The sequence below is a fragment of the Rhineura floridana genome, chromosome 15 (assembly GCF_030035675.1).
Source record: "Rhineura floridana isolate rRhiFlo1 chromosome 15, rRhiFlo1.hap2, whole genome shotgun sequence".
NCBI classification, from domain to species: domain Eukaryota; kingdom Metazoa; phylum Chordata; class Lepidosauria; order Squamata; family Rhineuridae; genus Rhineura; species Rhineura floridana.
The window spans coordinates 16,580,850-16,607,807 of record NC_084494.1 but is presented as its reverse complement, the minus strand read 5'-3'; the positions used below and the strand labels follow the sequence as shown (position 1 = coordinate 16,607,807).

Sequence of the window (26,958 nt, the reverse complement as noted above, 5' to 3'; positions counted from 1 at the left end):
TCGATCGTGAAGATATGGTAATACTGGGGAATTATACCGGCCTAGCAGCAGGATTACACTGGAATTGGGTGCCCTCCAGCATTCGGAGGCATAGGATTACTCTGTCCAAGTGTCCAGACTTTACAACAAACCTGTAATGTAGGTCAGTATTATAATCCCCATGTTGCATACTGTAACTGCAGGATGGATTAGAACAGGGAAAGGGACCTTTTTCAACCCTAAAACCATATTCTCTTCTGGGCTACCTTGACGGTGTTGGGCATAGCCAGAGGCAAAAGTGGGTTAGGCAACAAATGTAGATTTGACCTTTGTACAGGAGGCTAGTTTCAACACACACACACACACACACAAAACACTTTCATCCAGGCAAGAGAGAGAGAGAGACTAGTGAGATGGTATGAACTGAGGAGTGTTGAAGAGGCCTGGAAGACCACATTCAGTTTCTTCACCTCTGAATTAGAAGCTGAGAAGTGGTACTTGTCTAAGATTCGATCTGGAGACTCCCTGGTTCATAACTAGGGATGTGAGAGACATTCGATTCAGTTTGTATTTCAAGCCCAATTTATCAAATTCACACTTTCCAAAACAATATGAAAACCAAAACATGGCCATCCTTCGAAATTTGCAGTGCAGTTCTGTAACCATGCAATGCTTACCAAAAGGCATATGTTGGCAGCAAGTGTGCCTAAAATTATATTTGTGAAAATAACATAGAAGAATACATAACATTAGGAGAAATGGCTTGCAGAAATGTGTGCATCAGTCCAAACTGCAACAAAAATCTGTTTGTTAGGAGAAATTTGCACTAAAATGCTGAAGAATTTTCATGAGGATTTTTCTTTTAAAAAAACTGTAAATTGCTGCAGAAATGTGGAGAACTGAATTTAAGACTGGATAAAGGAGAAAATGAGAGATCTGAAACTGACATATCCATCCTTCCCTATTCATAACTCAGTCTCTTAGCTACTGTGGAAAAAATGGAAATGGACTGCCTTCACATCGATTCTGATTTATGGCGACCCTACAAATAGGGTTTTCATGGTAAGCAGTATTCAGAGAGGGTTTACCATTGCCTTCCTCTGAGGCTTAGAGGCAGTGACAGGCCCAAGGTCACCCAGTGAGCTTCATGGCTGTGTGGGGGTTCGAACCCTGGTCTCCCAGGTCATAGTCCAACACCTTAACCATTACACCACACTGGTACTAAGGACTAAATTAGACATGAATGAATAGTGTATGTGGGTTTTAATGAGTAAATAACAAACCTGAAGAACCTAATCTGGATTAGACCCCTAGCAGAGACAGGATGCTTTAATTCTTTCCTCTCCACTGCAGTTCTGATTGGGGGGGGTAGTGTGCTCTCTACTGCTGTATTGGCCAAAGCATCCAGTGGCATGACAGATGCCTTGCACAGTCAGAGCCCTCAGTAACCAGCAGTCTGCCATTTCTAGTTTTGTATGCAACTCAGCTGCTTCTGAGTATACTCTGCTTCAGTAGCAAATGTTCCAGCCAGTTCTATTGCCAGGCAAACAAAGTGACCTGCAAATATGAGCATTACAGGCAAGGTGACCTGGTGCAGCTAAATCATGCTGCAAGAGGAATTTGCTTGTGCTGATTCATTTCCTTTTTGTCTTCGAAGCAGAAGAAGATTCCATGATGGAGATAAACACATCTACCAACAACTGAGTGGAGTTTGCAGATCTTTAATGAGAGCACACACAATTTGAGCAGTGGCAACTGGTGGCTTCATGTCAGTGGAGCAGTGGAATCTGCGGTTTTAGTACACACTTTCAAGGAACTAAGGTGCTGAAAGTATGTTTCAGTACTTTGGACAGCTCCTTGAAAGTCTGGACTAAAACTCAGAGCAGATTCCACTGCCCCATTGACTTAGAGCCACCAGCCACCACTGAATTTGAGTAGTGGGGCCACTGAGGGAGCGAAGTCACTATGCAATTCAGGATCAAGCTAAGAAGAGGCCAGTTCTGCCTGTTTGCAGCAGAAGCCAGCAATGCACAGTGCTGATAGGCTATCACTAGTGGTATAACGAACCCACCTATGCACCTCTCTGGGGCCATTTTTCAACATGTTAAAATCCGTGGGGAAAGGTCACTGCTCAGTATTAGAGTATCTGCTTTACATTCAGATCATCCTTGGCTTAGTCCCTAGCATCTCCAGGTAGGACTGAGGATATCCCCAATCTGAAACCTTTGACAGCTGCTGCTAGCCACTGTAGACAATACTGAGCTGGATGGACCAATAGTCTGACTCAGTATAAGGCGGCTTCCTAAAGAGAGGTTTTGCAGGAAAGGGCTATAGCACAATGGGACAGCACATGCAGAAGGTTCCTGATTCAATCCCCAGCATCTCTAGGTAGGGCTGGGAATGTCCCACCTGAAATCTTGGATAGCTGCTGCCAGTCAGTGCAGACAATACTAAGCTAGATAGAACAATGGTCTGGCTCAGTATAGTGTAGGTTCCTACATCAAAATGGATTGTACATCTTTCTTTAAAAATAAAAAAGAAAGGGACAAATGTACATTTGCATTTCTGTCCCCATTTACTTTGGAATAAGCCTCATTGAACTTAATGGTAGACACATATATGATTATGCTGTTAATCGAAAGGAAGTTTGAGTGGTAACCCACAATTATAGAGTTAGGTTCTTTGAAAAGAGAGAGTACCAGTGACTTATGGCATTGTTTTAAGTTGAGACCTATCCCAGTCTGCATCTGTGTTGGAATTGCTTTTTAATATGTTCTTAAACTTTCTTTTTTAAAATGTTTTTAATCTTGGAAGCCCCCTTTAGGCCGCACACCTTAACATAGTGAGGGGGTAAAGCACATGGCTTCCCCCCAAGAAACTTGGGAACTATAGTTTACACCTCAGGAAACTACAATTCCCAGCACCCTTAACAAACCACAACTACCAGGATTCTTTGGGGGAAGGTCATTTGCTTGAAATGTATGGTGCATATGCAGCCATAGCCTAGAGATGACCCTAGTCTTTAATGCCAATCTGCTCCCTCCAAAGGCAAAGAGCAGGCAGTTGGTGCAATCCCCACCCCGAGGCTAATTCTTCCAAGCCAGCTGCAATTCTCCGCTTTCCAAATGTTCTTTGCTGACTTTATTCCAAATTCTTTCTCTTCAGCTTCCTCACACGCAGTCCAAGCAGGTCGGAGTGTGTCAAGTATTTGGTAGCCAACAACCATCACATGCTATTGACCAAGTCATATCTAGCCATCTGTTCCCATTGAGGAAGCTTCTTTATCTATCAGCTAAACACAACACAAGAGCATTCCTATTGTGTTGTGCTTGTATCAGATGGACGTGTCGTGCAAATTTTATCCCAGATTCCTCAGTTTTCACACTTCGAGCCGCACCCCATCTAGATTCTCTTTTGGTGGTGACGGCTACGTAGACAAGGAGGGGACAGTGCTGCTGATTCAGTCCCCACAGCTGTACAGACTACAGAGACCAAATGTGCAGAGTAAGAACATCTGGTTTCACAGGGACAGCTCCTCAGTTATAGAACCTTTTTCAGTCTGAGGGTTCCCACATTCCCTCATGGGGAACCTTCTAGAGGCCACATGCCAGTTATGGGTGGGGCCAGAGGCCAAAATGGGTGGAGCAATTGGTGTGACTCTTACTTTTGCATGGTAAATGACATTCCAGCCATTCAAAAGTCAGAGACGTTTCCACACGCACCACTCTCCATCCAGGCAAGCAACAGGCATTATCATAGTTAAAGGACACACTCCAGCCAGGCATGGGGAGGCAGGGTTGGTGGGGGGTGCAGCCTGGGGAGAGTTCCGAGGGCTGCATTTGGCCCCTAGGCCAAAGGTTCCCTACGCCTGGGGTACTCAAAGTAAAGCAAATTCCTGGGCTTAGAATCCTTTAATCTTAAGCATATGACTTTCGCACCTGGCTCCAGTTGGTGGATCTTGGTTTTCTAGTAAAAAAAACAAAGGTGATTGCACAAGCCTACATAGAATATGGGATGTAGCATTTGTCCTTCACTCATCCTGATTTGCTTACAGGGTGTTTACCCATCTTGACATTTGCACTCATTCATGCCACACTTTTCAATATAGTACATTTCCCCGTCACTTTCCAAACTGCAAAAAGACCAATTCTTTTTTAAAAGTAGATTTGTTGCTCTAGGGTGACAGAGCCCTTTAAAACATTTTCCAGGCCTAATTGCTGGGGGTGGAGCAAGTGAGTGTGCACATGTGGCTGCATGGCTGTGCTGTGAGCATGATGACCATGGCCCTATCTGCACTATACATTTAAAGCACTATTGTGCCACTTTAAACAGCCATGGCTTCTGCCAAAGCATCCTGGGAACTGTAGTTTGTCACGGGTGCTGAGAGTTGTTAAGAGAACCCCATTTTCCCCCACAGAGCTCCAATTCCCAGAGTTTCCATGGGAAGAGGGACGGATTGTTAAGCTATTCTGGGAATTGGAGCTCTGTCAGGGGAACAGGGGTCTCCTAGCAACTCTCAGCCCCCTTAACAAACTACACTTCCCAGGATGCTTTGGGGGAAGCTATGATTATTTAAAGTGGTATGATACTGCTTTACATGCATAGTGCTGACAGTTTCTCCAGTTTGCAAATTGACCCACAGTACATCCTGCTCTGGTAAGTGTGTTTAGGATTGCAGACTAAGAGATCAATCTCATACCTGTCTATATTATTATTTTTCATGGATTCTGTGTGTTTTTTTAGGAGCAAGGGTTGTAGAATTATTTATTTATTGCATTTATATCCCACCTTTTTCTCTAATGAGCTGAAGGTGGCATACATGGTTTGCCCCTTCCTCATTAAATCCTCACAACAACCCTGTGAGGTAGGTCAGGCCCAAGGCCACCCAATGAGCTTCAAACACTGGTCTCCCAGGTCCTAGTATTTGAAATCTGTTTAAAGATTCTCAGGAATGGGTGCACTTGAGGTACCAGGATATTAAATTTCCAGAATGGTATGTAACCATGCTACATAGCTACAAAAACAGAGAGTCTGGTGACTAACAAAGGTGCTATGGGCACAAGTTTTTGTAGACCACAGATCTTCGTCACGCACATGAAGTGTTTTTCTGAAGTTGGCTGGTATATGTGTGTTTCGGGGGGGGGGAGGAGAGAAATGTAAGCGGTGAGATCAGAGGGAATTGAAACACCCATAATACAGGCTGTGATAATTATGTTAAAGCTTAAATGTATGCAAAATAATTACAGTATCTATTCACAAAGCAGTGTTGAAAGTTGAAGATAACCCAAAACATCCGGTACTGCTAAGCTAATTAACACCTGCATTAAACAGCACATTATAGGGCTGGATACAGACTTAAGTTAGTCACACTTAAGTCCCATTGAAATCAGTGAGACATCTGTTAGTCATTATGCCTAACTTGTTCCATTGATTTTAGTGGGACAAAAGCATGATTAACTTTCAGTCTGATTCCAGTTGATAGTTCTAGCCTGCCACCTCGTGGATGCAGGCTCCAACTCTCTTTCTTATTCATTTCTATTGTTTTTCTGAAGCTTCTTTCATCTCCAAAGATCTGAAAGCTCTTTTCTGGAGGAGTTAATTAACTAGGCCCAGCCATGAGAAAGATCAGTATCACTGCTTCTCTTTGACAGGTGAAGAAACAGTTTTTCCTCAAGGTCACATGCTAGTCAATAGTAGAGCCCAGATCCTGGGCTCAGTGGCTGCTATTCTTTCTAACAAAGAGGAAGAACTCTCCCTGCCCTCGGGCTGCCAGGCACCACAGCGGGTTTTTTCTTTTTTGGCTGGCAGAAATCCAATAGGTGGAGATTTTCTTGGAATGGTGAGGAAGTTAATGTGCTGAATTTCTACCTGCAATGCAGCTATTAAAGGCTAGAAGCCTCAGTAGGCAATGACTACAGCAGTTTGTAAAGGAGGCCTGACCTTGGGGGTATCTCTAAGAAGCAGATCTGGGTAGCTCATAGTATTTACATAGGGGTTGCTGTGTTTCCTGATTACCTGTTTACTGAGTATTCATCCTGATATGTTTGCAGGGAGATTAGACAACATTAGCTGTTTTATCTAGCATACATTCTGATTGATTTGTGGAGAGGTTAGAAGCAAGGCTATCAATGGCTACTCGCCACAGTGGCTATACTCTGCCTCCACAGTCAGAGGCAGTATGCTTCTGAATACCAGTTGCTGCAACTACAGGAGGGCAGAGTGCTATTAAGCTCAGGTCCTGTTTGTGGGCTTCCCCCAGGCACCTGGTTGGCCTCTGTGAGAACAGAGTGGTGGACTGTATGGCCCACTGGCCAGATCCAGCAGGCTCTTCTTATGTTCAAGTGTTATCCTACACTTTCCAATGCATTTCCCCATCATTTTCCTTATCGCAAACAGTCCAATCTTTTTGGGGAAGCACAAGGTCTCACAATTTACTGTAACTGCAGTGGTGGCTAGTGTCCATTGGGACTGGTAGGGCGGAAGGCAGGGAGCCCAACAGTAGTTGGAGCCGGAGCCAATGAGAGGCAACTAATTCTAGGTTTTGCCCTCATTCTCCTCCCTGCTGAGTTTTACAAAGGCAACACTAAGACTACAGAGGAGGAGGGAGCTGGCAGCCAGTGCCCTCCCCTAAACTGGTTGTAAGCATGAAGGTAGGCATGTGGAGGCTGGCTGAGGGCAGACTGAGGTTAGCGTGGCAGTGCTCCACTTGCACTAATGGACTAGCCTTCACTGATTTTACCGTGCAATCTGAATTTACAGATATGTGATTGAATCCCACCTGAAAACAGTGACAGTCTGGATGTGTCTTTGGTCTGTGTTGAAGCAAAAACAACCAAGCTGTGCAGCCTCTTGAAGGAGGTCTTGCCTGGGGGCTGAATGCGGCCCTCCAGGCCTCTCTATCTGGCCCTCAAAACTCTCCAATCTTTGGGAATTCTCTGAGGCCATCCCCTCTGCTGGCCCTTCTCCACACCCTCCTCAAGTTCTTTTGCCTGGCCGGAGTGTGTCCTTGAGCTTGAACTATTGAACCTTCCTCTTTCAACAAGCCTTTTAAGTAGAGACCTTATCCCAGTCTGCATCTGTGTTGCAGCTTTTTTAAAAAAGACGTTTTTAAAGATGTTTTGTTTTATTGATCCTAGGGGCAGACCACGTCAGGTTAGAGGAACAAGGGATAGATGCGTAATATCCATCCCCTGTTCCGGGTCTGCCCAAACCCAGAAGTCAACTGGGAGACGCAGGATTCCTACCGACCTTCGACTGCTGCTGTGTAATGCCAGGTCTGTAACGCAAAAAACATCTATCATCCATGATATGATTCTGGATGAGTGTGCAGACCTGGTGTGTATTACGGAAACCTGGTTGGACGAGGCCTCAGCACCCATTCTTGGGGCCATGTGTCCACCAGGTTTCCATTATGCGCAGCAACCGAGGGTCGGAAGGCGGGGAGGGGGTGTGGCAGTCATCTACCGGGAGTCTCTGGTCTTCACCAGGCCTCCGCTCCCAAGGACCAAGTTTGTTGACTGCATGTACTGGAGGTTGGGCCCGAATGGCAGTTTAGGGATCCTGCTTGTGTACCGCCCGCCCCGCTGCACGGCAGACTCCCTGACCAAGGTGCTTGAGGTGGTCTCGGATGTACAAACGCTGTCCCCAGAATTGTTAGTATTGGGAAACTTCAACGTGCATGCCGAGACCACTCTCACTGGAGCCCCTCGGGATTTCCTAGAAACCATGGCTTCTTGGGAACTGTGCCTTAGTAATACTGAGCCCACACATGTAGCCGGTCATGCTCTCGACCTTGTATTTGTCCTGGGAGTGGAGGGGAGTGGTCTGAAGTTGGGGGCTATTTCTTTGACCCCCATGTCATGGTCAGACCACTATCTGGTGAACTTTGTTCTCTCAATGCCACACACCCTCCGCAGGGGCAAAGGACCTATTAAAATGGTCCGCCCCAGGCGCCTGATGGATCCTGATGGATTCCTGACTGCCCTTGGGGAATGGGAACCTGCTGAAGGTTGCCTGGTCGAAACACTGGTGACGGAATGGAATGAGGGAATCACCAGTGCTTTAGACCAGGTGGCTCCGAAACGTCCTCTCCCCCTGAATAGAACTCAGACAGCACCGTGGTACACACCCCGGTTGCGTAGTCTGAGACAGGAGGTGAGACGACTAGAACGCCGGTGGCGGAAATCCCGTTCTGAAGATGTCCGAACACAGGTTAGAGCAGCAATAGCTGCCTACCAGGTGGCAATAAAGGCAACAAAGAAGGATTTCTTTGCTGCCTCTATTGCATCCGCAGAGTGCTGTCCCAGGAAGCTGTTCCAGGTGGTCCGAAGCCTGGTCGGTCCAGTCGCTCAGGAACCCCTGGAACATTCTAAGGCTTCCTGTGACAAATTGGCAAAGCACTTTGCGGATAAAGTCGAACACCTAAAGAACTCGATTCCGTACACCATGGATGCGGTAGATGATCCTGAGTTGGCCAGCTGCAATCCGGTTTCATGGGATCTGTTTCGGCCTCTTCCTTCTGAGGATGTGGACAAGGTACTTTCAACTGTAAAGCCTACCACCTGTCTGACTGATCCTGGCCCATCATGGTTCCTTGTGAACTGTAAAGAAAGATTGGGCGAAGGGATTAGGGCGGTGGTAAATGCATCCTTGAAGGAGGGTGTAATGCCACCGGCCCTCAAGGAGGCAATTGTAAGACCTATCTTGAAAAAGTCCTCCTTGGATCCCCAAGTTTTGAACAACTTTCGCCCTATTTCGAATTTACCATTCTTGGGCAAGATCATTGAGCGAGTGGTGGCAAATCAGCTGTCAGCACACTTGGAGGAAACGGATTATTTGGATCCATACCAATCGGGTTTCAGGACTGGACATGGTACTGAAACAGCCTTGGTCGCTTTGGTTGATGATATGAGGAGGACTATGGATAGGGGAGAATTCACCTTCCTTGTCCTCCTGGATCTCTCAGCGGCTTTTGATACCGTTGACCACGGTATCCTGTTAGATCGCCTGGGAGGGTTGGGAATAGGAGGCACTGTTTTACAGTGGTTCCGTTCCTTTCTCTCTGACAGGCATCAACAGGTAGCATTGGGGGATGAGATTTCAGACCCTTGGCCTCTCACTTGTGGAGTGCCACAGGGTTCTATTCTCTCTCCCATGCTATTTAACATCTATTTAAAACCGCTGGGTGGTATCATCAGGAGATTTGGGCTGCGGTGTCACCAATATGCTGATGACACGCAGCTCTATCTCTCGTTTAAATCTTCACCGGAGTTGGCTGTAGAGACCTTGTCCAAGTGCCTGGAATCCTTGAGTGGATGGATGGGAAGAAACAGGCTGAAGCTCAATCCTGATAAAACCGAGGTACTGCTTGTGGGTGACAGGGGAAAGTTGGGTATTGTTGACCTGGAACTCAATGGGGTAAGATTGCCCCTGAAGGATCAGGTCTGCAGCCTCGGGTTATTCTTGACTCCAAGCTGTCCATGGAGGCTCAGATTTCGGCAGTGAGCCGGGCAGCTTGGTATCAGTTACACCTGATACGGAGGCTGCAACCCTACCTGCTCATCAGCTCCCACTGGTAGTGCATGCACTGGTCACCTCTCGACTGGACTACTGCAATGCGCTCTACGTGGGGCTACCCTTGAAAACGACCCAGAAACTACAGCTGGTACAAAATGCGGTGGCCCGTTTACTTACAAATAGCCGCCGCCGTGATCACATTACGCCGGTGTTAGTTCATCTACACTGGCTTCCAGTTGCTTTCCGGGCCCAATTCAAGGTGTTGGTATTAACCTTTAAAGCCCTATACGGTCTCGGCCCAGTTTACCTGAAGGAGCACCTCCAGTACCACCAACTTAGCCGCCTGACTAGATCAGCCACGCAGGGCCTTCTCTCAGTACCACCAACGAAAACAGCTAGGTTGGTGGGAACTAGGGAGAGGGCATTTTCAGTGGCACCCCCCACTCTCTGGAACTCCCTCCCGTTCGATCTTCGACATGCCCCTTCCCTGGATGCATTCCGCCGAGCATTAAAAACCTGGCTCTTTGGACAGGCCTTCGGGACCTCCGGGGTGGGCTAAGCTTTTATCACTATTACTGAACGCCCGTTGTTTACATACTGTTTTATGCTGTAATTTAATCCTTTATTGTCGACTGTATTGTATTGCTATGTATTTTAAATCGTATTTTAAATTGTATTTTACTGGAATTTAATTGTGTACGTCGCCTAGAGTGGCCTTGGCCAGATAGGCGACACAAAAATTAAATTATTATTATTATTAATTATTATTATTATTATTATTATTAAAATCTGTTTTTAAGATGTTTTAGAGTGTTTTTAGTGTTTTTGTTTGCTGTCCTGGGCTCCTGCTGGGAGGAAGGGCAGGATATAAATTTAATAAATAAAATACCAAACTATGATAATGTCTTTTGTAAAGAGTCGCATAAGTTCCTCCACCTACTTTTCCCTCTGGTCTGGTCCCTGCCTATCACTGGCATGCACACACACCCCAGAAGCCTGATGATGTGGGAGTGCAGCCCCCTGGCTGTGAAGCATTCTCCACCCGTGCCTTAAAAACTAATTAATTTTATTATGGCATAAGCTTATGTGGACTAGAGCACACTTCATCAGGTTGAAATCCCCCTTCGGCTTGGACTTTGATGGGGTAACCTTGGACCAGTCACATAAAATACAGAGGCTTTTGCTTGACAGGTTCTTAATGGTTGGAAGAGAACAGTGTTCCCTCCTCCCCATAGTTGTAGCATGCATCTGCAGGAGTGTCTTAACTTGAGCCAGGGCTTAGCTACAGAGTGGAATCAGTTTTGAATTTCAGAGCTGAGGCCTGGAGCATAATAACAGGAATGGGTGTGATGCAGTGGGTTAAAGTCCTGGACTAAGACCACATGGACCCAGGTTCAAAATCCTTTTCAGCCAGGAACCCCACTGGGTGACCTTGAACCAGCCACTATCTCTCAGCCTAACATACCTCACAGGGTTGTTGTGAAGATAAAATGGGGGGGAAGGAGAAGTATGTACACCAGTCTTCCCAACCTGGTGCCCACCAGATTTTGTTGGGACTGCAACTGCTATCATCCTTGATCATTGGCCATGCTGGCTGAGGCTGATGGCCATTGTAGTCCAACAACATTGGGAGGGCACCCAGTTGGAAGAGGTAAAAGTAAGCCATGGGACTTGACTCTGGTGTGTGATTTTAATGGGGATTTCATTATATTGCTGTTGCGCTGTGGATTCTAAACTGCCTTGAGTTGCTCTGAAAATCAAATGGGGATATATACATTTAAAATGGGGATATACATGGAGTAAAATGGTATATAAATATGAACAGTGAAAACACTGAATATGAGGTTCGTTGAATACAGTGAGACTTACTTCTGCCTGAATTTGCATAGGGTCAGACTCCACAGAATAGCGGCCTCTAACCATGCACTGAGGGTATTTGTCATGCCTTTTTACGTAGCCACTGCCATCCCTTTTCCCAGTGTCAATCTAAGAGATTTTGGTGGATCTGAGACCCAAAATCCAAATGCTAATCAACAGGGGACACAATCTTTTGTGAAGCTCTTGTGAAGATACAGTAGCATTCTTGTGCAGCTCGGCAACGCTCAAGTAGGAGGGCTTCCTAGGGATTTGTGTCTTATGAGTCAAATCTGTTTTTTATCCTGTTCAGCCTTCATAGCCATCTTTAACGATATTCTGGCCTTAGCTTGCTTTATGGCAGGGCAGCAGTGTCTTATACGCTGTTGACAGATGGAAGGCAGGGCGACCAACAGTAGGTGGAGCCAGAGCCAATGACAAGTAAAACCACCCCCTGGACTTGTACGGCAGGGAAGGGGAGCTGGCTGAGGGCAGACTGAGGTTTGCCCCAGTGGGCCATCTCCGGTCCCTTTCAGCTCTATGATTCAATGAGTAATGCCTCCTTATAGATTGTTACTTACTCCAACAGGGGTGGTAACTGTTCTGGATTGATAAACACAGAATACAAGAGAGGGATCTTGTAATACTATTTACTAATCAGATCAGATGTCAGTGTTTATTTGGTTTGTGGTTTAAACCTCAGAGGTCATAGAAAGGCAGAAAACTAATTTGTATAACAATGCTATGCATATTTACTCTCAAAAGTAATTCCCATTGTGTCCAGTGGGGTTTACTTGCACTAATAATTGTGTTTAGGATTACAGCCTTAATGAACAACACTAAACACACTTTAATGCAGTGTGAAACAGAACTGAAAATACACTACAGGCATTTACAGAATGTCAGAGAGCCTCTGTCATCCGGGAATCTTGTTCTAACTAGCAACAGATAGGGTGGGGTGTTTTTTTAAGTATCCCTAGGAATAGAATTTAATATATGTTAAAATGTTACAGCATGGAGTGCTCCTGTACAGGCAGCCATACCCTCTTCCAGGATACTCCATTTCCCCCTCATTTTTCCACCCCCCTCCCCTTATTCAGCATTTTGTGGCCACTGAGTACATGCAGTTCCCCTTAGGGTTTTTTACAATATATTTTGTAGTTCTTGGGGTTCCCCCATGCCTGCTAACACACCACTCGTGTGTAGATTGTGCAATTTAAGCGCTACCCTAAGGGTTGTATCCAATGCTAGTCCTTCTCAGAGTAGACTTATTTAAGTTAATTAGCATGACTAAATTAGGTGTTAATTTCAATGGGTCTACTCTGAGTAAGATGGATACAACCCTCATGTCTGAAATGAGAAGGAATAATGATATTGAGCTATATTACCTGCCTACCACAACTGCAGATGAGGGACAGTGATGATAAAGCATGCTTTTGAGCATGTACGGAGTGCCTTCCCCTAACCACTAAGTAACTGAAAAAAGATCCCTTCAGTTTCAATCAGGATATATATTTGTAAAATGTTATTAATTAGCCACCATCTTACGGGGCGGGGTGGCATGAAACAGAGAAATGGGGGGGTGGCGGGGCGGAGACTATTGCCAAGAGTGGGCGGGACGTGGAGGCCACTCGAGGAAGCGCTTTTGCCTTCTGAAGAATTAAGTCCTTCGAGGCAGCCCGTAGTGCACGTGATCATACCTGGGCTCAGGTGAGGGAGGGGCCCTGGACGCCGTTCACCTGGCTCGGCAGGTAATGCCAAGGCGGGGTTGGGGGGAACCATTCCCGGGGCAAGGGGAGCGCAGGACCCCCCGTAAAATTTGGAGAGAGATGGGGGGAGCTCTGAGAGTACCCCAGTAGGCTAAGTTGTCCCAGACGTGCCTCTAGAAGGACTAGGCCCTGCCCAGGTGTAATGGTGACACCACCGCCCCCCTGGGTATCTCGCTCATCGCCTCCCTCCTTCCGATCACGCTTCGCCCCCCAAAAGTCCGAGTGTTTTTCTTTTCTTCTCCCTAGCTCCTTATCGCGAATCTCCCTTGCTTTAGGGAAGGAGGGCTTAAAACCCGACGATTTGAGGCCGAACAACTTTGAGGAAACTGGCTGATGAAGGTGTGACACATATACGGAGAGTCCCCCTCCCCCCCAAAAAATCGTGTCGCAGGTAATCTGTAACATCATTTTCGCCTCCAGACCTATATATGAATCTTAGAAGCCCTATTGATTTCAAAGGGGTGGGGGCTTATTTTCAAGTAAATACGTTTAAGATTGTGGCCTTAAAGGGGATTATGGAGGGTATTAGTTTCTGGGAGTTGATGGGTATCCCAACACAATTCCTCATCCCAGTGGCAGGATTTGACTGGGTGTCACCCCACCTCCTTTTTCAAATGGGATGATTGGAGACGTTGATCTCATTGCCCTTACTATAGAGTCAGATTGCACCTTTACCCTAGATGTTTATTGATATTTTAAATGTGGAAGTTCAGCTTGTCTGATTGAGCAGGGCTATCTGCATGCCAACTCCTTGTAGTTCTTACTGCTCACGCATTAATTTATCCAGTCCAGATTACCAGCACCCCTTAACACATGCATTTACTCTCTCTTCTTTACAGCAAGCATAGAACTCACCCTGAATTTCAAGAGTAGCCCTGTTCTTCCTGAAATCCAGGGTAACTAACTGATTTTGCCTTTGGATTCAATATAGTTGCTGTGCTTCTTCATCTGCAGTGAATGAAAGCAACTCATCCACTGTTTGAGACCACTCTTGACTCTATAGGAAATTAAGCGTTGAGTGGAGATTTAAAATGTGTTAAGGGATAATTCATCTGCATTACTTGTCTCTAGGTTTATGTTCTCGGCCCTACATACCACTGCTAGCAGAGTCATTTATGCATCCCACACCAGCTCATCATTAGTTATTTTATTTCCAAAGACAGTGTGGCCAAAAGAAGGTGGTGGTGTCTCTACTGAAGTCATTGATGTACTTGGTAACTGGCTTTGGTTGTTGAGTTTGGGTGGGGATTCATATTGAAACAGATGTTCTGGTTGTTTGTAGTAGTTAGCTGGGCAGTAACAGGAATTATGCAGGTGTGGTGGGTGGGGGCAATTCCCTTAGGGAATTTTTTTAACATGACAAATAGCAGGCATGGTTTGAGCTGGTGATTCTAGAATCATTTACAAAGGGGATCCAACAGTGAGATCTTGTGTTTGTTCAACACATAACTTGTCTGTCTCCCTCCCTCATTTGGAAGTCACCCCTTTGCACAGCAACATTGAATACTGACCATATATCTTAACTGTTCCCACCAAGGACACCCTAGCTTGAGCCTAAGTTCTTAAGCTCCCTCTCAATACTTTTCCAAAGCCCTTAATTCTCATGCATTTACATTCTTCTGGATTTTCTTGCATCTGTGTTGCTAGAAAGGGTTGTGATGAAAGGGTTCACACACATACATCTGAGTTCAGAATGGATCAATTGAAATTAATGGACCTAAGTTATAGAAGAACAGCATAAAAAGAGCGTTCTGGATAAGGCCTATGGTCCATCAAGTCCAACATCCTGTTGTCGCAATGGCCAAACAAATGCCTATGAGAAGCCTGAAAGAGGACCAGAGTGCAACAGCACTCTCCCCATCTGTGATTCTCAGCAACTCATATTCAAAAGCATACTGCTTCTGATGCTGGAGGTAGAATACAGCCATTGTGGCTAGTAGCCATTGATTAGTCATCAATGTAGTCATGTCCATTAAGTTCATTGGGTTTACTCTGAGTATGACTAAAGTTGAATACAGCCCACAGATACTAGCAAACTCTTATTTGTTTATTTATTATTTGACTTCTATCCCACCCTTCCTCCCAGTAGGAGCCCAGGGAGGCAAATAAAAGCACCAAAAACACTTTAAAACATCATAAAAACAGACTTGAAAATATATTAAAATAACTCTTTGATTTGTATTAAAAAAATTCTTACTCACCCTTTGAGGCAGCGTACAAAGATGTGTATAAAACTATTTATACAACAAAAGTACAATATGAAACCTGACAATATACAGTAAAATAGGGGCAGTGCAAAAACATAAGTAAAAAGCAGAATAAGGCAAAATTCTAACTAAAATGGCATCTAAAATAGACAGAAAGATCTTAATGTGGAGCCAGACAGATCGTAATGTTGGCAGAAGACATGCCTCTTTATGGAGGGCATTCCAGACCTGAAATTCCACCACAGAAAAGACCTCATTTGTGAATGAATGCTGTAACAAAATTAAAGAGGGTACTGGCAAAATGTCCTCAACTAAAACACATGCAGGCTCAGTGTTTTTAAATCATTACCCATTCAAAGTGCACAATACCCTTGTACAGCAGGTGACTACACTTTCACTTATGTGAGCTGAAAATGTTACCAGTCAAAAAGACTTTTAAGGTAGCTAATGACAAGCTAAAACAAATATAAAAATGATTATTAAAATTGCATAGACAACTGGCAAAAACAAACTACAGCGGCCATGTTAGCCAGTTGGCCAAATGACTTCCTAAATAAACTCTGGCTGTGATCCTAAACACACTTACCTAGGAAGTCAGTCCCATTGAACTCAATGGGACTAGTATTCTCAGGACTCCACTCTTGGTGAGTTAGTCATGCTTGGTTTTCAGGACAGAGAGTTCCACAGAAAAGATACCAAAAGATCCAGTTTCTTGCTTCTCTAAGCCTTGGCAGTAAAAGCAGTGGTATCCAGAGCAGGGCCAGGAGTGAGCATACTAGGTACTGGGTACTACAAAAATACTGTGCTAGTGCAGAACTTAATACTGTGTGCAATTTACCATCCTGAGCTTCTTTGCTTTCATCAGTTTTTAGTCTTTAAAGCTGCAAAAAAAATAGGCTTGAAGGTATATAGGTAATGCTGGTGAAATCTGCACTGAGGGATTATCCATAAAGGCCTTGTTTGCACATAACATCAAGCAATGGTTTAGCATGTATGAGCATACGTGTGGTTCTCTGACCAAAGACTACAGCTACAGTGCTCCTCCCCTGGTCCTGTGGCTGCTGCCCTACCTGAAGCTAAGACATGGTTTAGTTTAGCATTACCTCCAAACCCAGACCTCTGGTTTGCCTCCCCCAGATGAACCATGAGCAGTAAGCCAAGAACAAGTTATGGTTACAGCTGATGGTTTGTCTGGAATGAGTCGAATCATGAGCCTAGGTTCAGAGGTAACAGTAAGCCCAACCATGACCTGACTTCAGGTAGAGCAGCAGCAGTAGGGCTAAGGGAAGTGCACTGCAGCCGTGATCTTCACACCAGGAACCAGTGCATTTGCTTTTTTATTATTTGTATTTTATTATTAGGACATTTACATCCCACTTTTTCTCTAAGGAGCTCAAGGTGGCATACAAACATGGCTCTTCCCTTCCCAATGTTGTCCTCACAACAACCCTGTGAGGTAGGTTAGGCTGAGAGACAGTGACTGGCCCAAGATCACCCAGCAAACGAGTGAGGTATTTGAACCCTGGTGTCCCAGGTCCTGGTCACAGTCCCACACTCTAACCACTACACCACACCGGCTCATTCATGCTGAGCTATAGCTTTCTTAGTGTTGCATCTGAACTGGGTTAATGTATGTCACAGTGTTATAGAGCTTTTTAAAAAATCACTCCTTGCTCGCTTTTAACCAGTCCTTCCTTTTGCCACAACTTTACTATCTCTTTTCTCTATCTCCACCCTTGACTTATCTTTCAGGATTTCTGCACACGCGCGCACGCACACACACACACACACACACACACACACACACGTAGAAGGAACTAATTCTGTGGATTTGTTATAAAGGAGACAAAACGTCTGTACATTTGCTTAATTTTCATAATTTCTGAAGGCTTTCTGGGAGTAGAGTTTGGATTACCTTGTTGCAGGGTTTATGTCTATATTTGCACACAGTAAATTTTAAAACCCCATTTTACTGATGGGGAGCTTGGCCCTCCGTCAATATGTATAGAGGTTATATGTAGTCAGGAATGGATCTGAAGGAAGGATGCAGTTCTATCCCTGTCTGCTCAGAAGTAAGTTCAGTGTTGCTTACTCCCATCTAAGTATATCTAGGATTGGAGACTCATCTATTTACAGAAAAGCTTGTCCCTATATAAAAATGTTTTCTCCCCAGATTGTCCAGATTTCCCTCATTTCAGAGGTTGAAGCTGGCAGCTTGGTGATGACATCTGGACAACAGTGTTGTTTTATTTTTTAAAGTCTGTATTTTCCCAGCTCTGTGAAATGTCCTAATCTACAGCAATATTTCTCCTCTTTGCTATGCTCAGGCCCGCTCTGTACTTCAGTGCCAGGGAACTTGTGACCCTTCAGATATTGTTGGACTACAACTCCCATAATCCATGACTATTGGCCATTCTTCTTAGGGCCAATGGGAATTGCAGTTCAACAACATCTGGAGGGCCATAGGTTTGCCATCCCTGCTGTACATGGCTGATATCTTTCTTAATGGCTAAATACTTAAAATGTTATGTTTTACTGGCCATGCTCAAGAATGCTTTGGGAACATCCAGACTAGACTACTGTAGCACACAGTATATGGGGAGGTGTGGGGAAATCTGGCATATAAAACTCCACTGTTATACCATCTTTGTCTTCCAATTTGTTTCTGGGTTCAATTCATCAAAGTGCTGATGTTGACTTTAAAACAGCCTTGGGTTTAATAACTTGCCTAGTAGCCATAGGCGAGCCAGGAATTCTATGCAAGTGAATGAGTGGGTCTGGCTCGTTCCTGCTTGTCATCCATGCTGGCTGCAGAGGAAAGGAAGCCTCTTTCTCTGCACAGAAACACAGCTGGGGGAGGGGGAAAGAACAGAGCAATCTGTCCTCTACCAGCCTGCTTGGCAGCAGTCAAATGGTTTTAGTAGCATTTCCATGCTCAGGGCCGGCTTTACCTTTAGGGAGAGTCAGGCAGCCACTTCAGGCGGCAAATGCTTTGGGGTGGGGAGGGGGCAGAGCTGTGTGTACCGCGTGACCTGGCCTGTGCCACCCAAGCTAGCCTATTGCCTTCAGATGCAATGAAGGACACTGACCCCCGGAAGTAAGAGTCAGCGGCCAATCTGGTTGGCTTTTGTGCATGCAGCGGGGCAAGTAGCAACTGGTTTTGTCTATGCTGGTTGCAGAGAAGAGGGCTTCCATGGAAATGTAGCCTAGTAAAATAGTGAATGTTTAAATAGCTGCCTGGTAAGTTTTGTGGACTTGTTTGCAAGGCTGCTGTAAATTTTTCAGGGGCTCAGAGGCAGGATAGCTTAACCACCTCCCTGAATATGAACCTACCCACTCAGCTAGGTCTTCATCTGAGACATTGCACTGTGCATTCTTAGGAACACAGGAAGCTGCTGGTCGATCTATCTCAGTATTGTCTACACTGACTGGCAGTGGCTTTACAGGGTTTCAGAAAGAGGTCTCTCCCAGCCCTACCTGGAGATGCCAGGAATTGAACCTGGAACCTTCTGGATGCAAGGCAGATGCTCTCCCACTGACCTGCGGCCCTTCCCTGCCCCTCAACTTGAGCTCTGGAATTTCCTTGTTCACTGACCTGCACTGGAGCTTTCCCCGTTGCCTTACGGCACTGCAAACACAGTTTCTTTGCCTCTTAAGGCTTAACGCTGTTCACTCCTTCCTGTGAAACTAACAGGCTGTCTTTGCAAAATTGATCCCACTTTTCTGGTTGTAGTGGGGTTACTCCAAAATGACCCTGTGGCCTGGGGAAATTGGGTAGGGGGCCGGCTGGCTGGTACTGAAACTTCCTGCCTTTCCTGCACATCCTAAACCTTGCTAGAACCATATAGAGTGAGTTGTGATTGTGTTGCTTAACCAAAAGTTAATATCTTCCCTTGATCCTGTCACAATTGTAAAGATCAGCTGAGAATCATCTAGTTTCGGTTATTCTGTAGCAAAATGACCGGTTAGTAGGTTGTCTACATCAGCAATGGCTGCCCTACTGCGGCAATGCACTTCATGCGGGGCAGCCTTTGTACTGTTCAGAAGTTTCTGCTGATGTGGAGTACAGCGGTCTGAGTGATGGCGGTGCTGAATGCTTTCTCTGTACTATACCTATTTTGCATCAGCTGCTTGGATGCATCTGGGTCCAATCCAAAATACAAGTGGTGACCTTTAATGCAGGTGTTGTCAATGTGCCCACAGGCACAATGGTGCCTCTGAGATCTTTCCTTGGTAGCTAGCTACAGCACTTCCGAGCCTCCACACTGCCCCCTTGGTCATGAGGGTAGTTGTTGTCTCTTTCTCCATTGAAAAGTACACAGAACAAAAGTATAAAGTTGGAAGTGCCAAGCTGTGCCTCACGTCCTCCTTCAGCCGGGATCACGTCACACCTGTGTTGTTCGATCTACACTGGCTTCCTGTTGTTTTCCGGGCCCAGTTCAAGGTGTTGGTATTAACCTTCAAATCCCTATACGGTTTCGGCCCAGTCTATCTAAAGGAGCGCCTGCAACACCACCAATTATGCCGCCCGACACGATCAGCCACACAGGGCCTTCTCTCAATCCCGCCGACAAAAACAGCTAGATTGGTGGGAACTAGAGAGAGGGCATCTCAGTGGCGGCCCCCACTCTTTGGAACTCCCTCCCACAAGATCTACGGCACGCCTCTTCCCTAAATGCATTTTGCAAAGCCTTAAAGACCTGGCCCTTTCAACAGGCCTTTGGGACCTCCGGGGAGGGTTAATTGTTATGATTAAATGCCTCGTACCCTGCATTATTATTACTTGCTGCTGCACTGTTTTACTTGTATCATTGTATTTTACTGTATTGTATTTTAATTCTTTTTATGTACGTCGCCTAGAGTGACCATTGGCCAGATAGGCGACATATAAATTAAATTTATTATTATTATTATTCAAAGCTCACATTAATTCTCCGGGATCTGTCCTTTACCCAGATCCCTTGGAAAAGTGAAGTATGTGTGTGTGTTCTTTCTTTCTTTGTCCCTTGGGGGGGGGGTTGATCTGGGAGGGGGGGGAGAGAAGTGGCTACAGGGGGTGAAATCCAAATCTCTGCCATAACGGTTGAGACCAGGTTACTTTTAAAAGCCTGTCTGCACCCATACAAACTTGCTAGAGACTGAAGCTCAGGGACAAGTATGCCTGCCGGGAAGAGAGGTTAGGCTGGCAGGCCGGAAGGATCAGGGCTTTTTTTGTGGTGGCTCCCCAGTTGTGGAACTCCTTGCCCAAAGATGTACAGTCAGCCCCCTCCTTGTTATCAGGTAGGTTCTAATGGCATTTATATTTTTATTTGTGGCTGCTTTTTAATGAGGATGTGTAAGAGGTAAGGCAGCTTCTATGTTTGTTAGAATGGTTGGCTGATGGATCAGAAGAAGTGAAAAATGTTTTACTGCTGTTTTTACCACCAGTGTATCGCTTGATATTTGTATGTAATTTTAAAATATGAATCGGCTGTCTTGGGAAGACAGTATATTTTGAACGGCGGCAGACACATAAATAGATTAAAACAAATCCTCGGAATCAACTTAACCGTTAAACTCTTCAGTATTTTTGTCTCTGTGAGCATAGGACCTTCTGAAATGGACGAAGCAGCTGTTTAGAGTCCCGATTAATCCCAAAGAAGGCAGGGCAAAAGGTAAATAACTAAAAAAAAAAAAGTTAGGGTGTTTGTGGCTTTTTTGGTGGGGAGGGAGAAGAGAAGTGAGATGGAAAAAGTTGTGACATAAAACTGCTATGTGCTCTGCACCAGAAAAGAAAAACATGACATTCTTCCCCTGGCAATCTCATTTCTGCCCTCAAAAAAAGAAAATGGCCTGCCTTCAAGTCAATCCCAACTATGGTGACCCTATGAATAAGGTGTTCATGGTAAGCGGTATTCAGAGGGGGTTGACCATTGCCTCCCTCTGAGGCTGGTCCTCCCCAGCCGGCTAGGGCCTGCTCAGCTTGCCACAGCTGCGCAAGCCAGCCCCTTCCTTGTCCGCAACTGCCAGCTGGGGGGCAACTGGGCTCCTTGGGACTATGTAGCTTGCCCACGGCTGCACAGGTGGCAGGGCACATAATCCCTGAGCCACTCCCTGTGGGGATGATCTTTAGCTGGCTCACACCCAGGAGACCCGAGTGGGGATTTGAACTCACAGACTCTGGACTCCCAGCCAGGCTGTCCTCTGAGTTCTTTGTTAGCCTGGTTCAAATGAGGCAAAATGAGTTGATGTGCATAACTTCTAATTTTGTGTAATTCTGCAACATTTATAATGTTCCGTAACTGTATTTTGGTTTTGCAAGTAATGGGGAGGGACAAGGAGTGCTGCTTGACCCCAAAGCTCCAACTATACCCTTGACCATAATGGGGTCTTCTTCAGACACCCTTCTGTCTCCTGGACCTTCAGCAGCCACTTCCCACGCAGGACAGGATCCCAAATGTGTCCTCTGCATGCACACACACACCAGGGGAGGTTTCTGCCACCTCCTCTCTCTTGCGCACATAGCCACAATTCCAAAAGCTGTTTTTGAAAGCCCAGAGCAGAAATTCAACATGAGACAAGGGGTTGCTCTTGGAAAACAAAATTGACAATCCTTCCTCCTCCTCCTCCCCTCCCTGGCCACCAATAGTGACAGTGCTTTCAGTTTGTGTGGGGCCATCCGGAGCTTAGGTGTATCTTCACAGCAACCAAGGCTACAAACTTGCTTTATTTCAATAAATTTAAAAAGGGAAACTTCTCAGGAAATTGACTTCTGCATCAGCTGCCCTATGCTGTGTTTCCACAGAATCGCAGCACATAATGCAGCTCTGCTGGATAAAGAAACAATCTGAAGTAGACTCCAGTGCAGAAAAGCTTTGTGTCATAATTAATCTGTTAGCCTTTAAGGAAGTCTCATGGGAGATTTGTTTCGTCTGACACTAAATGCAGAGGTTGTAGGACGGGGTGGGGTATGTGTCCAGCGCCCAAAGCAGGCTTTCATTAGAAATTTGGCAGCATTGCAGCCATGTTCCTGTGTGATAGAATCTTATTGAGATAGAGAACATTGGAATAGCCCTGCTAGATCAGGCCAACAGCCCATCTGGTTGAGCATCCTGTTCTCACTGTGGCCAACCAGATGCCCATGGGAAGCCCGAAAGCAGGCCCTGAGCTCAACAGCGACTCTCCCCACTTGTGATTCCCAGCAACTGAAAACCAGAGACTTACTGTCCCTGACCATGGAGGTAGAACCTAAGTCATTGTAGCTAGTAGCCACTGATAGCCGTGTCCTTCGTGAATTTGCCTCACGCCGTCACTGTCTTTTGTGGGAGCGAATTCCAGGATAGAGGAGGCGATGGAATGAAGACACCCTTAACTAGACAGAATGAATACAGTAGGGCCTCGCTTTACGGCGTTCCGCATTACGGCATTCCGCTGATGCGGTGGCTTTCAAGCAGGGGAAATTCCCCATTTTAAAGCTGATTTTGCCGTTTTGCGACGTTTTTGTGTCATTTGTGTCATTATAGTCTATGGGCCCCCGCTTTACGGCGATTTCCACTTTACGGCGGGGGCCTGGTCCCTAACTCGCCGTATTAGCGGGGCCCTACTGTACATACTTTCTCTTTGATCGCAGATTTCCAGTATGATAACAGCAGAGCAGAGCAAGATTGCCCGCCTGCCTGCCTGCCTGCCTTTGAAGCTGTAGGGTGGGATTTGTATCTCACAAATTACACAAAGGAAGGGTGACATGCGAGGCAAAGGGGTGCTGTGATTCAGAACATGGCACTGAGTCCTGCTAGCCTTTTCTATCCCCATAATGAATTTTATTTATTTATTTATTTATTATTTGATTTATATCCCGTCCCTCCTCCCAGCAGGAGCACAGCATCCTCCTCCTCTGGTCCACATGCAGTCCTCTCCACTTTGTGGGATTTTTGTGCAGATGCAGATCCCGCACTACAGCACAAGTGGCACAGATTGAGCCTTAACTGTGTTTGGCGGGGGGGGGGGGAGTCTCTCTGTTTTGGTAGAGGCAGGACTTGAGGATCTTGAGCTCTGTCTGTTCTGCTGCTCAGGTTGTTGTTATTATTATATAATAAAAACAATTCAGAACAATAACAATAAAAAACTACAACATTATCAATAAATAACACCACAAAATATCACAAAACAGGCTGAAATCTCAAATCAATCTACTCTGCAAAAGAGAAAGAGAGAAATACATACGTAAGTCCCATCATTGTATAGCAGTCCATATCCTTCAAAGAAGGCTGTAACAAATTCCTAGGTGGCAGTGTCTTCCCCCAGTGTCCAGATAAGCTTGCTTCCATCTCCACGTCCTCGGGCTCGCTCAGCTGCTGCTCCCCAGACTTACGCTGCCATTGCTGCCGCTGTTGCTGGTGGTGGCTCATGTTGGGCGGCGGCTGCAGAAGCTCAGGCACGGGGGCCTGGATCTTGGCTGGAGGAGGTTATCTGGATGTGATGTGGAGTATACATGCTTGCGTGTGGTTATTCTTGTTTTTTCCCCTCCTGTTAGGAGTCTAAAGGGTGGCAAGTCATGCTTGGAAAGAAACAAAGACATCGCCGAAACCTGAGCAGATACCACCAGCCCCATCAAGATGTTGCCTTACCCCAGAGGATCAACCCTCCTAAGGCGAACAACGTTAGCGGCTCCACCTCTGAGCTCCAGCAGGCCCACAAGCCAACACGAGCTGGGAAAAGCCGCAAAGCTGATCTCAAAGACTCCAATGGGCGGGAAGGTGAAACGAGCACCTTTATCTCTGGCACTGCAGAGGCTCCCGAGCCCCCATGCTGCCCCGCTCTGTCCCAGGCTTGGAGTGTTTGCAAAGCCATCTTCTGCTGTATCGTGACATGCGGGGACTGCTTCAGGGACTGCCAGTCTAGTATCCAGTACCCATACATTGAGACACTGACGGACGAGAGTCGAGAGTGCAACGGCCATTCACCAAACAGTCCTGCCAGTAGCTCCCCCACTGAAAAGAATTGGAGCCAAACCAAAAAGAGCGTGGTGGGTAGCAGTTTCAGCTACCCAGACGTGAAACTGAAAGGGGTCCCGGTTTATCCAAACCGGAGCCCCAGCTCCCACACGGATGCAGATTCCTGTTATAAGGAGCCACTCCCAGAGAAGAACTCCTCAGCGTACAGCCTAGAGAAGCAGCCGGTCTCCACTAGCAACCGAAGCTCCGAAGAACTTTATTCCTTCCACGAGCTGGATATCGACGGTGACTTCTTTGACCCAAACAGCTCCATGTCTAGCATACAGATTGATACCCTGATCTTCAAGAAGCTGAGGGAGCTCTTCAGTGTCCACCAAATCGATGAGTTGGCCAAGTGCACGTCAGACACGGTCTTCCTGGAGAAGACCAACAAGATCTCAGACCTCATCAACAGCATCACTCAGGACTATCACCTGGACGAGCAGGATGCCGAATGCAGGCTGGTCCGGGGGATCATACGCATTAGCACACGCAAGAGCCAGGTCCGACCTCGTGTTTTGGCCCCGACCCTCCCAAGCCAGGAGGAGAGCATGAATAGAGGCAATCTGCCAGACAGCGGCAATGGGACCATGTTGGCATCTGTGCTCCCTAGTGAAGAAGGTATGTATGAACCTTCACTCTGCTTGAAGAGTGGAGCCAAAATGACCAAGGTTGCCTACCTTCTGATGAAGACCTGTGTAAAGTTTGGGGCTTTTGGGATGAGAAAGGAGAGGTGTAGGTGCTGTAGAGAGGCTCATAGAGCTATGGCTCAGGAGAGAGAACTTTTTCTCTCTGAATTCTACCCAATGAAATGGCTTGGCAAAGGTTCAGGATGGGCAAAAGGAAGTGTGCAATTCACCGCCACAAAATAGTCGCTAGCTTAAGTCAGCAAGAAAAGTACCTTCAGGGAGGAGCAGTGATGGGTCTTTCTGTGGCAGGATAAAACTCTGCTTCACCCCAGTTTCTTTCTTTGGATCAAAAGCTTCAAGAGAGCTATCACTTCATTTTTTTTATTTACCTCTCTTCTCCCACCCCCTCCCTCAAGTGCCTGATATGCTTATGTGCTCCAGTGGGTTCATTCAGACATAACTTTAAGCTGCAAACCATGGTTTGTTTAATCATATTGTGCACAAGATGCTTGGTGGTGCACACAGCTCAGAGTGCTTCCTCTTCATTCTTCCCTCAGTCAAGCAGGGCAACAAACCATGGAGCAGCTGGCTTAGCGCTGTATCTGAACCAGCACTTGTGGTTTGGTTTACTCCGAACAAACCACAATCTGAAGTCACGGTTTTGTTCTTGGTCCTGGATTTTGGTTGGTTTGAGAGAAGCAAGCCATAAGTGCTGACTTAGACCCCATGCTAAGCGAGCCTCTCTGTGGTTTGTTTCCCCGCCCAACTGAAAGAGAAGCAAAGTGGGAGAGCTTGAGCTGTGCATGTATGGTATGGTTAAACAAACCATCTCTCATGGCTTAGCGTTTTGCCTGAACGTGGTCACTCTTACCTGTTCGCCTTTTTCATTTGTAAAAACTCTGTTTGCTACATGTTCAAACATTGGAATTGGCTCTGGATCTTGGACTGGGAGGTAGCTTCCCAACTGACACAAGGGCTTGCAAGTCAGCACTGTGTGCAGGCTGCCTCTGAGGGATTGGAGGGGGGGAGAGTTGCTCCACGAGTGACCCAAAGACCATCCAGTCACTGCTGTGCAAATCTGATCTCTGCTCTAAAATAGCAGAGATTCCCTCTAGGTCCAGTCCTCAGAAGAAGGCTACATGTGTATATGGGTAAACAGCAAGTGTGCTTCCACTGCAGATTCACCACTGCTGTTATGTACATCTGTCTTTCCCTTAAGCTCACTTTAGGAGCTTAGGAGGTTGCCTTATACCGAGTCAGACCATCAGCTGAGTACTGGCTACACTAACTGGCAGCAGCTCTCCAGGATTCCAGGCTGGGTACATTCCCAGACCTACCTAGAGATGCCAAGGATGGAACCAGAGACCTTCTTCATGCAAAGCAGATGTTCAACCATAATCATATAGGCCTTTCAAATAAAGGAATTTGTCTCCTCTAGTAAAATTCTTTCAACAGCTATTAGCCTTGATAATGTTCTAATATGTTTTTATTCTGTACATTGCCCAGAGTGGCTGGACAACCAGCCAGATGGGCGACTAATAAATCTAATAAATAAATAAATAAAATATAAGATAATAAAATGAAACCCACCTGTCAACCACCTGACATCAATATGACATCAGATGGACAGGTGGTTGGTCACACCCACCTGTCACTGGGGTTGGGGGGGATAAAGGTCTGGCACGCCAGGCCAAAAACATTTCCCACCCCTATATTAAGAGGATAGGTTTATAGATGTTGTGCTTTAGTTTGATTATGTTTGTGAGGCGGTTACTGGATGCACAGACAATCTACCAGCATGAGCAGCTCCAGTATCAGAATGTTTTTTCAAAGATGGCTCTCCGTGCGCTAGAAGTCATGTTCTGCCAGTTATAGCATGAGTGGCAGTCTAGCCTTTTGCTGTGAACCTGCCTGGCTTGCCCATAGATGCATATACTCAGAAGTGTGATGCCCCAGGTTCCAGAGATTTGTTTCGGTGCATAATGTTCTTCTCCAATGGACTTTTTACATGCAATGCACTCATGGGAGAAAT

At 46.0% G+C, this 26,958-nt stretch overlaps 1 protein-coding gene across 7 annotated transcripts in view; it reads left to right on the top strand.

The window, feature by feature from the left end:
• Positions 1–4,603: 4,603 nt before the first annotated feature.
• Positions 4,604–26,958, top strand: part of KDF1 (keratinocyte differentiation factor 1) — a 32,935-nt gene continuing 10,580 nt past the window's right edge. The window contains exons 1-4 of one of the 7 annotated variants that reach the window (XM_061597374.1): positions 4,604–4,635; positions 13,365–13,509; positions 20,913–20,979; positions 23,838–24,918. In XM_061597374.1, the coding sequence (XP_061453358.1) occupies positions 23,859–24,918 (1,060 nt within the window). In that variant the 5' untranslated portion in view covers positions 4,604–4,635; positions 13,365–13,509; positions 20,913–20,979; positions 23,838–23,858. Of the gene's footprint in view, positions 4,636–12,962; positions 13,101–13,364; positions 13,510–20,912; positions 20,980–23,837; positions 24,919–26,958 lie in introns of those variants that run through there. The other 6 variants (XM_061597379.1, XM_061597373.1, XM_061597372.1 and 3 more) reach the window with 6 other exon arrangements.